The following is a 16,345-nucleotide window of genomic DNA, read 5'->3' as shown; positions in this document are numbered from 1 at the left end:
AACTTTTCAGCCTGGATTATGAGACTATTACGTAAAAGACGTGAAAACAAATGTTCTAATTTCTCTGTTTCTGGTGAGACTGAGCTGAATTTTGTTCTATTGTGTTCAATAGTTGCTTAAATACGCATTTTTGTAGAATCTTTGATTTGAACATTAGCTTAGAGGGTGAATAATTAGCAAACTTGGATCAGGTAAGGAGTTGAAGTAAAGCCACTCATTTTTTGGGGCTTTAAAACACAAATGCCTCTCTTCCTCTGCACAAGAAAACATTTCACAAGAAACAAAAGATGCTTGAAACAGCATATGTAAACTGGGTTTTTGTTAATGTACTGTTATGTAATGCTAAACCTCAGCACAGACATGGAAAACTACAAGGTTTGAGGCCAAATCAAATCATTTAAAGCAAACAGAAACCAAATATTGATTCAACTCACCTCAAGCTGGTTGGGAACACACTGTAGTTGTCAGATATTTTTTAAACCATTGTCAGGTCCAGCCCCCCCTTCCCAGGACTCTCCCATGTGAGAAGCAGATTTTGAGGAAGCGGAGGAGGGTGCTGTTTGGGCTGCAGAGGCCACAGGGGTTGAGGCTGTCAGACGGGCGCTGGTTTGTTTACGTGGCACATCGGTTAAGATTTCAGGCCCACATCGGACCGACCGGTCGTATTCAACAGGAGGAGGAAGGAGGGCTGTGTTTTTTAGGTGTGTGTTTGTGTTTTTACAAGTGTTGGAATAGTGGACGGGGGCGGTGTATGTGTTTACATTTCTGTTAAACTGTCAATGCTCATTAGGAACGCTGTTTTGTGGCATCAGGAGCTCCTCTGTCAACAGACACATTTATGTGACACTTAACACCTTCCATTAACTGCCCCCATTTAAGAGCCCAGGAGAGCATATACACTCCATACAGAGCTGTAACGTACTTTCTGAGGAGTGACAAGCGCACACACCACGTCACTGTACCAGCCGGGATCTGGAGCTGTCTGTCATTCCTAATTTCTGTAGTTTTCCAGCATTGAGTGACGGCTGCCGCAGAGGCGCCTTCACCCACTGCACACTCCACCTCCCTGTTTCTTCTGATGTTTATGGCACTGACTTAAAGCTGCAGTCTGCAGGATTTGTTGTTGTCATACGTAAAGTCCTAATTTTTGGCATTTTAAGAGTTTGCATGATCTATCAGAACGATTGAAGTTGAAAACGGTGACTTCCGTAGTCGCAAAATGCAAGAAATGCTTATTTTTTAACCGAAAAATAAAAAGTTATTCAACTTCCTGTCCTGCCCCATCAAAACACATGAGAACTTGTGCACGTCTACGTGCACGCCAGATGCGCGTACACGACTCCTCATTCATCAACTCACCTGTCATTTGCGATCATGGAAGACACAGTAAGTAGACTAGCCCGTAATGACGTTCAATAGTCTAGATAAATAAGCGTGGGGACGAGCCTACCTTGTATCGCGCGTGCACAATCGGTGATTGACAGGCAGCAGAGCCCAGCTCGTAACCTGATTGGTTACCTTTTACCGGTCCGGTCTGCAATTTTGTAAACAAACCTCCTTGCTTTGGAGGGACCTAGCGGGACATATAGGGGACCTAGAGAACTCAATTTTTTTTGTATTGGGGTATTTAATGTACTACTTTCAGAATCCCCGGACAGTTCCAGGCATTATGCTTGAAAAAGAGTTGCAGACTGCAGCTTTAACTAAATTGATTCATCTCTTGGTTCTGTTCTCTTCCTGCTAAACACTGGGTACTAGTGAAAATTTTAGGCCCCAAAAAACATTTTTTCAATATATTCCCTCAGATCAGCATAGTTGGTTTCTGATTGACGCTTTATTTGAGGCTATAGGAGTTCTATGTCATGTTCATGGCTGCAATAGGCAGTGAGAGTCAGTGGGTCTACATGATGAGATTAATTGGATCATAGCTATAGTTGGGTTATGCTCCTTATCTGAGCAAGGGTAATTATCCTTGCACATATGGCGGTGAATGAATCGAATCAGAGGCACAAAGCATGTCATACCCCGGTATGATAGGTGGCGCTGTACCCATTTCAACTATTGCTAATAGAGCCACTTCCTGTTGACCTCTTCACCACCAACAACAACAACAAACTCAGGCATTGGAGAAAGATGGAGAACGAAGAGCAAGATGAAGCTACGTCCCTCTACATTTAGTCTGTGATGAGCTGCTTGTTGCACAAACGTGATCCTCAACGGCGCATTCTCCATCGCTTTGTGTGTTTTTTTCTGACAGCGATAACAACAGTAATATCGTCTGCTTTGACTTCCGGTTCATGACCCCGGGAACAAATTTCAAGCATGCGCAGAACGCAAAGTCCAATTCACCACGTGCTTCACCGTCTACAAGCAGATTTAATTTGACTTTCAACCGAGTTATCTCAGGGTCTTAATCCGATCCAATTTCTTGTCCGATTAAGGTGTCTACATAAACTTAATAACTCAGTCTTATTGTAATTTAGCCAGTAATCCGATCCTTTCAGTGCCATGTAACCCCACTAACTGTTACAGGACAGTGCACGGCCCTTTCCTGCCATGTCTACAGCCAGCTGTAAATGAGCTTGTTGGGGTTAAGACCTGTTAAAAGGCAACTCGCAGGACTGACAGAGCAGATTAGGAGCTTTGGCTCTGTTCTCACAAGCTGCTTTGTTTACTGTTGCTCAAGAAATTAGCATAAAGCGAGCAGGAGGTTTGCTGTGAATGATACATCCTGTGAGTTTTGACAGCGGTTTTTACTAAATGTATTTTGTCAGGAAACTGGAAAAGCGTGAAATAGTTGTTTTGTCAACTCGGCTGCTTGTGCAGAGTCATGTGTGGTCAGGGGGGTCCTTTAATGTGGCCCCGGACACATTTGCATTCACACTGCTGCTTGTGGATAACTGTGCAATCACATCTGAGTATGGCCTGAGTGATCTGATCTGCATGCATCCTCAATCTGTCCTGAATGTGTTCACACTTCTACTTCGATCTGTCTAATTGTGATTGGATCATTCAGAACACATCCTCTGAACAGTCAGTGCTGTTTTGTAACTTTGCAGACTTTTACATTCTCAAAAATAGACGCAAATACACAAGAACACCCAGTAAAACATCCAGTGGATCAAGTGAAAAATGTCTGTACCTCTCGAGCTCTGGTTTCACCTGTTCTGCGTCAGCCTTTTCCTCTCTTTGTTCATCACACTCTTTAAAAACCCCTCTATGAGCTTTATTATGTGGCCAGCAGCACACATAACTTTGAGTGGAAGTCAGTGTAAGGTTGTGTGTTCAACAGAAGCCTTCACAGATACACCGCATACTTCAGGTTTCTGGAAACATCAACAGCAAAGTGAAAGGAGCTTTTAGGATTTTATTCCAAATCAGGAATGTTTTAAAGGCTTCAGCATCAACCAGTTAATTTACAGTGCTTCAGAAAGTCCTCACAGTTCTATACAAATATATACAGATAACCGTCTCAACAGGCAAGTCGGTCCTTGTAGCCCTCAGACCGCAAGACTAAGCTTGTTGATGGACTCTGGTACGTCAGTGGGGATGTGCGGGGTTGTCAGCAAAATACATTTTCTTTCCAAACACAATCAACAAAGTCCAAAGAAAAACAAGACAGATAGTTAATAAGTCCCTCCAATCCAAAGAACCCACAGATGTCATTTTTCATCGTCTCTAGGCCCTTAATTGCAGGGTTGTGTAGATGTTTGGGGTCAGAATTCTAGGAAAATTCTCCACAGCAGCACAGGGACAGAGGAAATACTGCTGGTTCTGCTGGTTTGTGGCGTCATCACACAAAGCTGAAAAGAATTAAGCCTTCCTATGTGTGCGTGTGCTCTTGTATGGGGCTTGTTAGTAGGACAGATCCAGAATGGAGAGGAGAGGTAATATAAATCAGATGTTGCGAGCTACTCCGAAAACAGGTTACAATCACAGTATGGTGTTAGAGTGCAGGATTTGACCCTGGCTGACCTGGGACCAGAGCGTGTCCCTCCCTCTGGGGCCAACATCTATCCACCAAAGCTCCTGAGGCTCTGGAGGATAGCAAGAGAAGACTCGGCTTTTATTATCTCACATGAGTCAACGAAGGGGAGCTGCTGGCTTCACATGCTGCGCATAAGGCACTAAAACTCGGTCATTTCAAAAGATATGTTGAATATTTAGAAAAATACCTACCGGTATAATTTCTTTTACTAGAACTATCTACGGCACTTGATAATGGCCATAAAATCTTTAGTACGAGTGAAAGCAAAACCCAAAACATATGTTTCATTAAAGAACTAAAGACTTAGACTTAGACTTTCTTTATTGTCATTGCACAAAAAAGCCATTTACGTCAGCATTCTCTGTCAAACTATTGATTACATTTTAAGATCAACTGAGTGAAAGTGTTAAGAGTCGTACACTGAAGCCAAACTCAAGCAAGGAGAGTAAATACACATAAGAATACAAACTTAATGCTGAAGGAAGCCCAGATTTGATGAAGAGATCATGCCACTTCTCTTGTTAGAATTCAAAGTAAACACAAGAAACTTGTGCTACAAATATAAAAAAGGACCAGACTCTGTGAATAATTCCCTAAATTCACCAATTAACCTTCTAAAAGTGGCTCAGTTCCAAATGAAGAACCTCCTGATCCCTATAATCCCTATAGACCAGTGCTGACCAACCTCCTTTCATCAGGGTTTCGTCTAGTTGGGCCCATGACACCTCCAGGAGGCTAGACAATGATCACTGGCGTCCCAGAGTCACCCCCCTAATGCCAGCCATCACTGCTTCTCACACCACAACAACCATCTTTTCTTCCACAAGCAGCATTATTATCAGCTGTCCCAGCTTCTCACCAACTGCACACCAGTCACAGCGGGGTGGGGATACAAACCCTGGTTCAGGTAGGGGGTAGAAATAGAAGAGGTAAAGATAACTAGGAATGGGATTCAAACAAACTCACCTAAACAGCCCTACAGTCACTAAGAATGCCAGCAAAAACAAAGCCATACAGGCCAACTCACCTGAAATGGCCGCCTGGTTTCAAAAGGCTCCCACGGGCCACACCCTCCACTTAAATATCTTGGATTTCTTCCTTGCTTCTCCCAAGAGTCTGTTTATCCTAAGTGCTCCCCCTGCTGGGCCCCCAGCTGCTATTGCTTCTTCTAATCCAAATCCACTGACTGGACTTTACTGCCTCATCTGACACTTCCTTCACTATTTTCCTCACACTCTGTCCACTCACACCCAGCTCCCTCAACAATGAGACAACAGACTTTGCAACAAGTCCTCTACATCCTACTTCCACTGGACAGATTCTAACCTTCCATCCTCGCTGCTCTGCTTCTGCTCCTAACTGTACATACTTAAGCTTTTTCCTTTCATATGCTTCTACTCCTACTACTGCTCATAGTGTGTAGTATTGTTAATCAATTTTAACACTGGTGCAGTTTTTTTTTAATCATTTGATGAACAAAACATGGCCACCACTTTGAAGGTGCATTTTAAAAGAAGTACTTTAGAGTATTTAAATATTCATCCTCCTGTCTCTGTTTGTAATATTTACTCCTGCAGATCTCTTGAAATATTTCTCAGGTTTGTCTGTGGTATGTTTGGCACTGTCCTATTTTCCATTCCTGCTCCAGCTGATTCAACCTGGATGGTTTCAGCTGGTGTACTTTAAAGCTGCAGTCTGCAACTCTTTTTCAAGCATAATGCCTGGAACTGTCCGGGGATTCTGAAAGTAGTACATTAAATACCCCAATACAAAAAAAAATGAGTTCTCTAGGTCCCCTATATGTCCCGCTAGGTCCCTCCAAAGCCAGCAGGTTTGTTTACAAAATTGCAGACCGGACCGGTAAAAGGTAACCAATCAGGTTACGAGCTGGGCTCTGCTGCCTGTCAATCACCGATTGTGCACGCGCGATACAAGGTAGGCTCGTCCCCACGCTTATTTATCTAAACAATTGAACTTCATTACGGGCTAGTCTACTTACTGTGTCTTCCATGATCGCAAATGACAGGTGAGTTGATGAATGAGGAGTCGTGTACGCGCATCTGGCGTGCACGAGTTCTCATGTGTTTTGATGGGGCGGGACAGGAAGTTGAATAACTTTTTATTTTTCGGTTAAAAAATAAGCATTTCTTGCATTTTGCGACTACGGAGGTCACCGTTTTCAACTTCAAGCGTTCTGATAAATCATGTAAACTCTTAAAATGCCAAAAATTAGGACTTTACGTATGACAACAACAAATCCTGCAGACTGCAGCTTTAATGTTTGAGCCATATCCCAGATTCTAAGACTCAGACGAAGACGAAAAACTATCGCCACAGCATGAAAATGCCACCACCATGCTTTACTGTGGTGGTCATAAAGTAATGAGGTGCTTGTTTGGGCCATATGCAGCGTTTTTTCAGGTTTAGTGTTATCTGTCCAGAGGTGTCATCCAGACACCTGTAGTTGAACTCAAAATGAGATTTCTTGTGTAAGCAGTGCATCTTTGAGAAATGCCCTTCATGATTGGCCCATGAGCTCCGATGGATTTGTTGTGGTACCATATGTTCTATTTTATAACCCGGTCCAAATCTGTACTTCACTGGGACTTGAGTCCTTTGGTCTTCATTGTGCTGCTTGCTTAATGGCGATAAAGACTCTGGAGCCTTTAACAAAATGTGTAATTATGTTGAGAATCATGTGGCACTTATTATAGATTACACAAAGTGTAGTTTGCTCAACTAATCACGTGACTTCTTTTTATTTGTATAAAGTTCTATTGTATAAAATCCCCAAGACACCCATTTTAATTCCAGGTTTTAAAGTAACAAAACCTGAAAAATGCCAAAGAGGCTGAATATTGTGACAAGGCACTGTATGCATTGCATCAAATCACATCAAACCTATGATTAGTGCAACAACAAAGACATCAGAGAGCTGTTGGCATGGTTGCAGCCCGGGACTGTTACGCCTTTCTTGTGTCTCGCTTTCCTTTTGTAAGTTACAGAGAAACAACAGAGCTGAATCAATGTCTTTGTTAATGTGTCCACAGATTCCTTTGTTTCCACACTTCCAATTCATTGCCAAACCAGTGCAAAGCATTGTGCTACTGCCACATTGAGTTTAAAGTGATAGGGTGGCACTCAAATTGCTCCTCATTCGCATCGAGGTGTGGTCTGGGTTAAAGACTGCGCAGCACAGACTCACTGTTGTTGAACATACCTGATAAAACTAGATGGACTTAGCTTAACTGACTGGCCTATTCTGACCCCAAATGTTTTCAGAAGTATATTTTGATTTTCTTTTGTCACAGAAAATAATAAGAAAGTTTCCAAATCAGCCTTCATTTTTGCCTGGTTCAAACTTAAGGGGGAGGTAGCCCCAGAGTGAAAGCTTCATCAGGCCAGGTGCTGCTTGTTCTCGTTTCCGAGGAAGGAGAGCAAATGTTTGTTAAATATTTTAGGACTGCCTGTGTGTACCCATCAAGCTTCTAGTGGTGGGAAGGGGTGAAATCCCCTGGCTCCAAACACAGCTCGTTGTATGACGCCTGGGACGCCGCAAAGCTACCTGTATTTGATCAGTGTGAATGTGTAAAGTGGGAATATTAACATAATAAGGTGTTATAGAGTGTCCTCTATGCGAGGACTTCTATCTTGATTCATGATTCAAAACAAATTAAACAAGCTCTTTAAAGAATGAATGATAGAAGAGTGGAGGATGGACATTTTCACTGTTAAAGAACACTGCTGCTTATTCTCTTCCTGTCTCTGACCTTCTTATTTTTATGATCTGACGCACATCCAGGAAGAGATGCGCATCAACCAGACAGGCAATAAATCATTGTTTTGAACTCTCTTTAATATAGAGAGGGAGCTTGCTGCAGCGTGCTCATACCTCAGGTCTTGGTCACCACCTCCCCTGCTCCTGTGTCTTCTGATGCAGGGCGTTTAATTTCCTGGCTCGTGTTTTTTTTGGAAACGGGAGGTAGGTCGTTGTGGGGGGCAGGAACGACTTGAGAAGTGGCTGATGCCCATCTCAGACGCTCCAGGGGGGATGGAAGAAAATAGAGAAAGTCAAAGAGATGAAACAAAAGACATATTGGATAGGGTGGAACAACAAAAAACATTAACCAGATACACTTTATCCACTTAAAAATGGAGAAAACACGTCGGCCCAGACTTAGTGCTAAGTTTGGTGGAATCCGTCTCTGTTTCTTCATGTTTGCATTCAGTGTGATAAAGGTGTGCTCGTCTTTACTGCTGCTTCTGCATGCTGTCAAAGTGAATAATCTCTATCTGTTTCTTTCCTTCCTTCTCTTTGTCTGCAGTATGGATGTACGGCTTTACAGACAGCCCGAGGAAAGAGGCCTCAGGTAGCTCTGTGTGTGTGTGTGTGTCTATGCCAACATGTTTAATATGCATGCGCTGCTGTGCTTGTTTGAGAACAACATACCTGCTGCAAGCCTTTTGGTTTTCAGTTAGTTTCTTCTCACACTTCCACCAGCTCAGACACCTGCTTTGCATGCACCATCTGCTCAGATTCAGCCTCTCTGTCCTCCTGCATGCTGCTCATCCATGTCTGGATGGATAGAGCTTTTCGGCTAAAACAGCAGCTGGAACAAGCTGCCGCAGGGCCTGAACATGGGAGCATGCTGTGCATCATGTTCATTCCACTCAACTTGTCAGGTTTTGTTCTTTTGCTTTGGTTGGTGGCCTTGATCTCATCAATCAACTTTGAATGATAAGTCAAGCTGAAATGTTTGTATGTTGTTTACAGCAAACAGATATTTCAGACATAAAGACAAACATAGTAGTTTCTCTTTGGGATGAATAAAGTAATTTCTCATTTAATTTCTTTTCATTCTTTGACATTTGAAGACATTTAAAAGCTGTAACAGAGACACAGCTTCCATTCGTGCTATCAGTCAGTGGGTCTACATGGTGAGATTAATATAGTTGGGTTATGCTCCTTATTTGAGCAAGGGTAATTATCCTTGGATATATGGCGTTGAATGAATCGGATCATAAGCACAAAGCATGTCATACCCCGGTGTGATAGGTGGCGCTGTACCCATTTCAACTATTGCTAATAGAGCCACTTCCTGTTGACCTCTTCACCACCAACAACAACAACAAACTCAGGCATTGGAGAAAGATGGAGAACGAAGAGCAAGATGAAGCTACGTCCCTCTACATTTCGTCTGTGATGAGCTGCTTATTGCACAAACGAGATGCACAACGGAGCATTCTCCATCGTGTTGTTTGTTTGTTTCTGACGATAACAACAGTAATATCGTCTCCTTTTACGTCTGGTTCACGACCCCGGGAAAAAATCTCGAGCATGCGCAGAACACAAAGTCTAATTCACCACGTGCTTCACCGTCTACAAGCACGTTTAATTTGACTTTCAACCGAGTTATCTCGGGGTCTTAATCCGACTGCGAGTAATCCGATCCAATTTTTAGTCAGACTAAGGTGTCTACATGAATTTAATAACTCAGTCTTATTGTAATTTAGCCAATAATCCGATTCTTTCAGTGCCATGTAACCCCACTGAGTGAGTCCGTCAGAGTAAAGATCATCAACCTCAAACTCCATTTTAAAGAAACAAAGGGGTATTTTCTTTAAAGCTTGGAGGAACCTATGACTATGCTCATCATTTAAGCAGAAAACTGAATGCTACAGGCGGCCATTTCCGCAGCTTAACACAGCTTAAAACTTTTCAATCTTTGCTGCTGTTTTACCTCAGGCTGACTTTGATTTCTTCCTTCACGCTGGCTGCTCATGCTCTCCACAACATGTTCCTTCTGTTTATTTTGCCTTCTGGAGGAAGTGCTGAAGAAACACAGAGAGCAACACTCAGCCTCACCCAGTGGGGGAGTGAGGTTATGAGCATTCCCTGGTGTTCCCCTGCCAGTTTACTTGACATTTAGAGATGCTTAATTATCTTTTAATGCAAATGCTTCAGCCTGCTTTTAATTTGTTCCAGGCTGCTTAAATGCATGAATGCACTGCAACCTGCTTCAGTGTTGAAATAAAAGATTCTAATTGCCGTTCGGTAATATTTCCTGGATGACTTCTTCACTTCTGTGCAGTGTCTTACAGCCACAGTGGTACCACACCCACTGACCATCTGTCCTGGGTGTAGCTCCTGCTGCTGAAACTTAAACTGGTTTTAGTTTGAAAGAGTAATTGAAAACACTAAAGTAACTTTTTTGTATTATTCGATAATAGTGACTACTTGAGAAAGTAGGAACTTTATTACCACCTGCTTAATAATGTGCAGGACGTCTGGCATGTCAGAGGTGGGTCCTTTGAGGGAGGGGGCTTGGTGGATGTTTCTTCCACATGTTCCAGCACATCGGATCTGACAGTTTGGATGCTGGGTCATCCTCTCTGGCTGGCTTTATTGCTCTACGCGCAGTTCCTGAACAGTTTTTTTTGGTGGAGGGCGTCGTCCTGCCGCGGGCTGTTAACATGTGGACATTAAGTGTCGGAGTCACATCTGCATGAATAACAGGATCCGGTTTCCTATCAGGACACTGTGCTGTAGCTGTTTTAATGTTAATGGTATTTGTCTTCCTGACCACCCAGTTAGCTGTGAAAAGGCTGTCAACAAAGATGCTGAATGAATTTGTTGTCAAACCAGTAGAGATGCGTAAATGTTTAAATTTAACTTGTGTATCTTTGACTCTATGAAATCTCAGCCCAAAGAAACATGAAGCAGCAACTTCTGTCCACTCCACCCAAACATAGTTGTGTCACAATAAAGGTGTAGAAATTCCTTTTCCTGTTGTTTTGTCTCAGGGAGTGTTGAGGCACCATGATGCCAGCGTGTAACTGGGCATTTTGAAGTGTTTAAGCCAAGGTTTGAAAAATTTGTGTTCAATATTTGGCCGGATGGGGCTTGTGCTCGGTTCTCTGTTGTGTAAAGCCACCTGGAAAATATGAGCATATCTCAATTTTCAAAGGAAGACATGGGCACATGACATTTCAGAGTCTTGAAAGTCGGTCATTTTACCATTTTTGAGCAGGCCTAACAGGTACTGCACAACTCTGGCATGTAATTCTACAGCTTTGTGCAGTGGACCAGTGTGGCTGTGACACCTTCTGGAGTGAGACTGTGTACTTGTTGGTGACCATGTTTGAAACATGAAACATCTGACAGCAGTGGTGTGTCCAGCCAGGTTTTTAAAAATGAAGCAATAATTATTTTACCTGCTCACATTAGGTGCATAGCAAATGTTGGCCAATGGAATCAAACATTTGCACGAGTTAAAAGGGTTAAAGCAATACTATGTAACATTTCTACCTTAAAATAACAGCTTCAAAAAAATTGTGCAGCTAGAATGAGTTTTAATATTAGGATTGGCCTGTCTCCTATGCCCTTCGGGGGTCTGAGTTGGAAAAACTGCGCTATGTAACTTTGCTGGAGCGGCCCGGGAGCTGAGCGGAAGTACTTCGACTTGCTTTCTGGCACACCTACCGCAAAAACAAATAGACCGCTCTCACGCTCCCAGGTACATTTGATTACTCTTACCTTCTTGGTCGACATAGCTTGCACCTTCTGACTCCTCGCCGGTTCGTCAACAAACGTGAAACGTGAAAGCGAAAGGGTGTTGTATTTACGACAGTGTAACCGTACATTACCTCCAAGCCTGTAGGGGGAGCTCCATAATGGGCTTTTTGAGAAGTTACATTGTAGTGCTTTAAATGTAAATGTAAATGTACTTTATTTATACAGCCCTTTACAGACAATCCTTACGGTGTACCAAAGTGCTTTACAGCAGGTAATAACTAAAGAGAAGAAAAAGTAAAAACAATAAAAGAACAGTGAAAGCAATATAATACAACAAAATCGAATAAGATAAAATAAGATTAAAGTGTCACCATACTACTGGGTATTAAAAGCAATCCTAAATAAGTAGGTTTTTAGCCTAGATTTGAAGAGGCCCAGGTCAGAAATAAGACGCAGCTCGAGGGGGAGCTTATTCCAGAGCCTGGGGGCAGCGACGGAAAAGGCTCGGTTACCCCAGTGTTTGTATTTTGACCTGGCATGGCACTTCCACCAAAAAGTGATTTGTTTACCTCAGAGCTCTACAAGGATTGCGGACTGTTAAAATCTCAGATAAATATGATGGGGCAAGGCCGTTAAGAGCTTTAAAAACAAACATTAAAAGTTTAAAATCAAATCTATAAAGGACAGGAAGCCAATGGAAGGAGTTAAGAACAGGAGTGATGTGCACACGTCTGTTATTGTTGGTTAAAAGACCTGTTGGACCATTGAAGAAGCCTTTTTGACCTTCTTTTACTTTGTGTCACAGTAGCACACATATCCTGTACCGAGTGAAATGTAACTAAGATTAACTCACTGTAAAACTAACACTTCATCAGTGTCAAGTTTTACATTTCTAATAGCTCACTTTATAAAATGTGACATGGGTATCATGCATGCTGTAGGAAATTGAACCTCTCGTTAACATCTCAGTCATTTCACGCTGTGCCAACGGTTGTCATCATCACACAAACCCATTTAGGTGTCACAACCCCAACGTTTAAGCTAACGTCCATTAGCATTGCGAGACACATGTTGAGCATGTGGCATTATTATTTTATGTAATAAAGACCAAGTTGGACATCAGTGTGTTAATTACAGACTACTTGCTTTTATTGAACAAACCCACACAGGTGTAAAATGAACTCCAGGCTAGCTGCATGCCCAGAAAAGTTAAGCAGCAGTGAGCTTCTCATCAACTCCAGGAACAGATTCAAAACATGTTCCTGAACACCCACTCATTAAAATCCAAAATATCTTTCAGCCAGGGAGTGTTCCCAAGCATAAATTTTACTTCGAGCTCAAGAATAAACTCCAATAATCCTTAAATACGTTTGCCCAACTCCAGATTTTCCAACTCCACAAATGTGCTGTTTGCTTTTGCTCTTTTTTGACAGAGTTGACGCACATTAAGGGTAAAACATGCAACTAACAAAGAGCTGTTGTTAGCAGCCAATACTTTAATGAAATGAATAAGCTTATAATAAAAGAATAAGCTTGTACAGTACAGCTTGTACCGCCACCTGCTGACAACAATGCACAGCACACTTTATCAGCTTTTAATCAGTTAATGGAAAAAAGCCTGATGCACATTTTCTCCGGACATTTGAAGGGAAATGCAGCTAAAGTCTCTTTGAGTAGAGCATGAGGGAGTTAAAGGGGGGGGGGGGTTAAGTTTCCAAAACATTTTTAAATGATTGTGTAAGTTTTCCCGAAACCCAACCATCTCTTCCATGTCTAAAACACGTGGCATTGCATGAACATCATCAGTGAGAGGCCATTAATGTGAGTTAACAACGAGCAGAGCTTTCCTTTGTGAATGGGTTGTAGTCATTTCTGTGAGTTGTTGTGTTTTATATGAAGTGCTTTATTGTTGGTGATCATAAGGTTGATTTGCTCTTTTTAAACAGGGTTATTTGGAAAATGATTGTTTTTTTCCCCCTGATTGCACCACTGTGACCTTAAGGTCCTCTGGATCTGTGTGGTTCCCCTCTTGGTGGCCAAACAAGCCAATAAGTGTGTCGGCAGCTCAGATGAGACGGTTTACAGGAAAATAAAATCCCTGCTGGTTATCTTAAAGTTTAAACATTCGAAAGGAGGAGGGAGGGAAAACAGAGTAGCCTAACCCCAACTGAATCACTCTTCTTTTGTTTCACATAAACATGGACCCAACCTCCTTCCCTGTGTGTCTCTCCCTCTCTCTGGTCCACTCATATGTTTCTATTTAAGGCCAGCAGTGCCGACTGCCATGATTGGTGTGTTCACCCCCCCTCCGACTCCCTGTCCAACGGCTGGCTCCCAGAGGCAGTGTAGGGGAGGCCTTTCCTCTCAACCGCACTGTTGATTTTCCACAGGGAAACTTTACCATTCTTCCACTCATTCGCTCCCCGGTCTTCCCTTCAGACCATCCGCAGCTTCTCGCTCTTTTTCCCTCTCTTTCTTTTTGTTCTGCCAGTTTGCTTCAGGTCATGGATCCTCTGTAGGTGTGACATGCCGCCCCTACAAACATTTTCCTCACCTTCCCTCCTTTTGTTTTGATTCCTTCCGATGCTCCACGGTCATCCGCTGTGGGCCGGGGGTCGATGCAGCTATATGGCCAGACATTCGGGACTATGCAGCCAAGTCGCAGGGTCGCATTTTGATTGGACGGGGAGGCACAGCGACGGCAGGGAGTGGGAGTGGGCTGATGGCGGCGTACCGGGTGCACAGCGGCAGCAGTGCTTTTGGGTGCAGCGGGCGCTCGCGGGGTGCCACACCAGGCAGGTGGCTGACAGCCTGTTTCTTCCCCTCAGGGATTGACAGCTCAGAGCCCATGGTGCTGGAGCAGTACGTGGCCGTGGCCAACTACGAGAGGCAGGAGAACTCGGAGATCAGCCTCAAGGCCGGCGAGACGGTGGATGTGATTGAGAAAAGCGAAAGTGGTGAGTGGACTTTTCTATTTCTTCTGTCTTAGCTGAAATCTAAAACCCATCTGTACACTTAGATCCATTCCAAAACATTATGTCCACACGTGTTGTTGGAAAGTGAATTTAGATAGAGCATGAACCACTTCACTTTTTTTTCTGTGTGCATCACCTTCTCTGAATACACATTAGTGGCATAAACATACAGAGAGTCATGCTCCCTCAGCACCTCTCCGGCTGCCGCCTCTTTACCTCCTTCCTTTGTAAGCAAGAGTTCCACATTCAGCCCACTGGAAAAAATGTCCCTCCAAAAATAAGTTAAAATAACAACAAATACAAGACGTTTTTGCTTGAAATAAGCAAAAAAATCTGCCAATGGAACTAGTGAAAATCGGTTTGTCAAGATTTCTTGAAATAAGATATTTATGATATTTAGGACTTTTGAGATAAAAGTGATCTTGAAATTAGCTTAAAAACCTCAAATGTCAAAAAAAGCTTGTTTCATATAATATGTGACTCAAAAACAATTTGTTTTCAAGACTTTTTCATTTAACAAGATATTCAAGATGTATTGTCTTCAAACAAGTCCCTATATCTGGCTGAAATGGTACTTGTTAGGCAGTTGTGTCTTATATTAAGTGTAATGAGATATTTTGACTAGAAATGAGACCAATATACTTGGTAAGACTTTGATTTTTTTCCAGTGCCTTTCTCCTGCTGCTCAGCTCTCCCTCAGCCTCTCCCTCCTCTAACCTCCTAGCTGGGGGCTTGGCACCACCTGGAGGTGCTGTTCGGCTGGCAGGAGTCAGTGTGTGTGTGGAGGAAAGGCAGAGTTATGGATGGAAGTCAGTCTGTTGGTTGTTACAAAAAGAATGTCAAGTGAAATCAGATGTGATAGGTAAAGGTGAGACTTTTTGATGTGGCTATGAAGTCCAGGAGAAAGCACAGTGGAGCAACAATAAGACCAAGTGAAGCCTGACAGCATTTATCGTTCACATCATGTTGTAGTAACGTAGCTGCATCTCATTTCGCACACTAACTGATAGCCAGAGTTCAACAGAAAGTTTGACACAAACACTCCACATCTCAGCTCTCATCTTCACCCTGATGACAAACCCATTCTCTTCTTGTTGTCATCTTTTCTTGCACATGTAGCGTACATTAATCTGTCAGTTTTGGTGTCATCCTTCATGACATTTTAGTGCCATTCTCATGGCTTTCGGCTGATTTCTGGTGTGACTCTTGTAGGCATGAATAAAATGATTGTTTTGGTGAAGTTGGAGAGAATTCTTTTGCAATGTGGATTTCCTAATTTCCTGCACCTCCGTTGACTTTGTTCACGTCTAAAATTAGAAATCTTCTTCTTAACTGTTAATTCTATTTTACACATTTATAGGCTGCAGCTTTCTGGTGTTAAGTGTGTGCTTCATTGCATGTTTTGTTTAATGAATATTTCTAAGTGTGTTCCAAGCTACACAGGAATTTTCCTCCGTGATAGCGTTTCCCCATATCCGGCCCGACAGCATCTGCTCACCAGGCCCGTTTGAGAGCTCCGTTCTGAGCGTTAATATTTAACATTTATTGAAGCATTTAGAGCAACATGAGAGACTTCTGAACTCCCTGGAACTCTTGCTCAAGAGCTGAATGTGTATACTGTCGTCATCTATTGGGCCAAAGAAGTGGGGCAACAGCCACGATGTTGATGATGATGATGATGATGACATCACTTGGAGGCCATGCCAAGACAAACACATCTGAGAGCTTGTATAATATCCCACAACCGCCTTCCTGCTTTCAAGGTTTTACTGCAGCCCTCTGGTGTGTGTGTATGTGTGTGTGTGTGTTTGTGATGCAGAGCCCCTCACAGTCTGGCTGTAAATCAGAGCTTATTTTCTTTAATGT

At 42.8% G+C, this 16,345-nt stretch overlaps 1 protein-coding gene across 6 annotated transcripts in view; it reads left to right on the top strand.

The window, feature by feature from the left end:
- sh3pxd2aa (SH3 and PX domains 2Aa) overlaps window positions 1-16,345 on the top strand; it is a 118,006-nt gene that overhangs the window by 62,608 nt on the left and 39,053 nt on the right. For 4 of the 6 annotated variants that reach the window (XM_075463353.1, XM_075463352.1, XM_075463348.1 and 1 more), the window contains exons 7-8: window positions 8,314-8,358; window positions 14,333-14,461. In XM_075463353.1, coding sequence (XP_075319468.1) covers window positions 8,314-8,358; window positions 14,333-14,461 — 174 coding nt within the window. The remainder of the gene's footprint in view (window positions 1-8,313; window positions 8,359-14,332; window positions 14,462-16,345) is intronic. The other 2 variants (XM_075463351.1, XM_075463350.1) reach the window with 1 other exon arrangement.

Source organism: Odontesthes bonariensis, chromosome 4 (genome assembly GCF_027942865.1).
Source record: "Odontesthes bonariensis isolate fOdoBon6 chromosome 4, fOdoBon6.hap1, whole genome shotgun sequence".
NCBI classification, from domain to species: domain Eukaryota; kingdom Metazoa; phylum Chordata; class Actinopteri; order Atheriniformes; family Atherinopsidae; genus Odontesthes; species Odontesthes bonariensis.
Note: the sequence above shows the minus strand (reverse complement) of the source record. Positions and strands in the feature narration are given on the sequence as shown.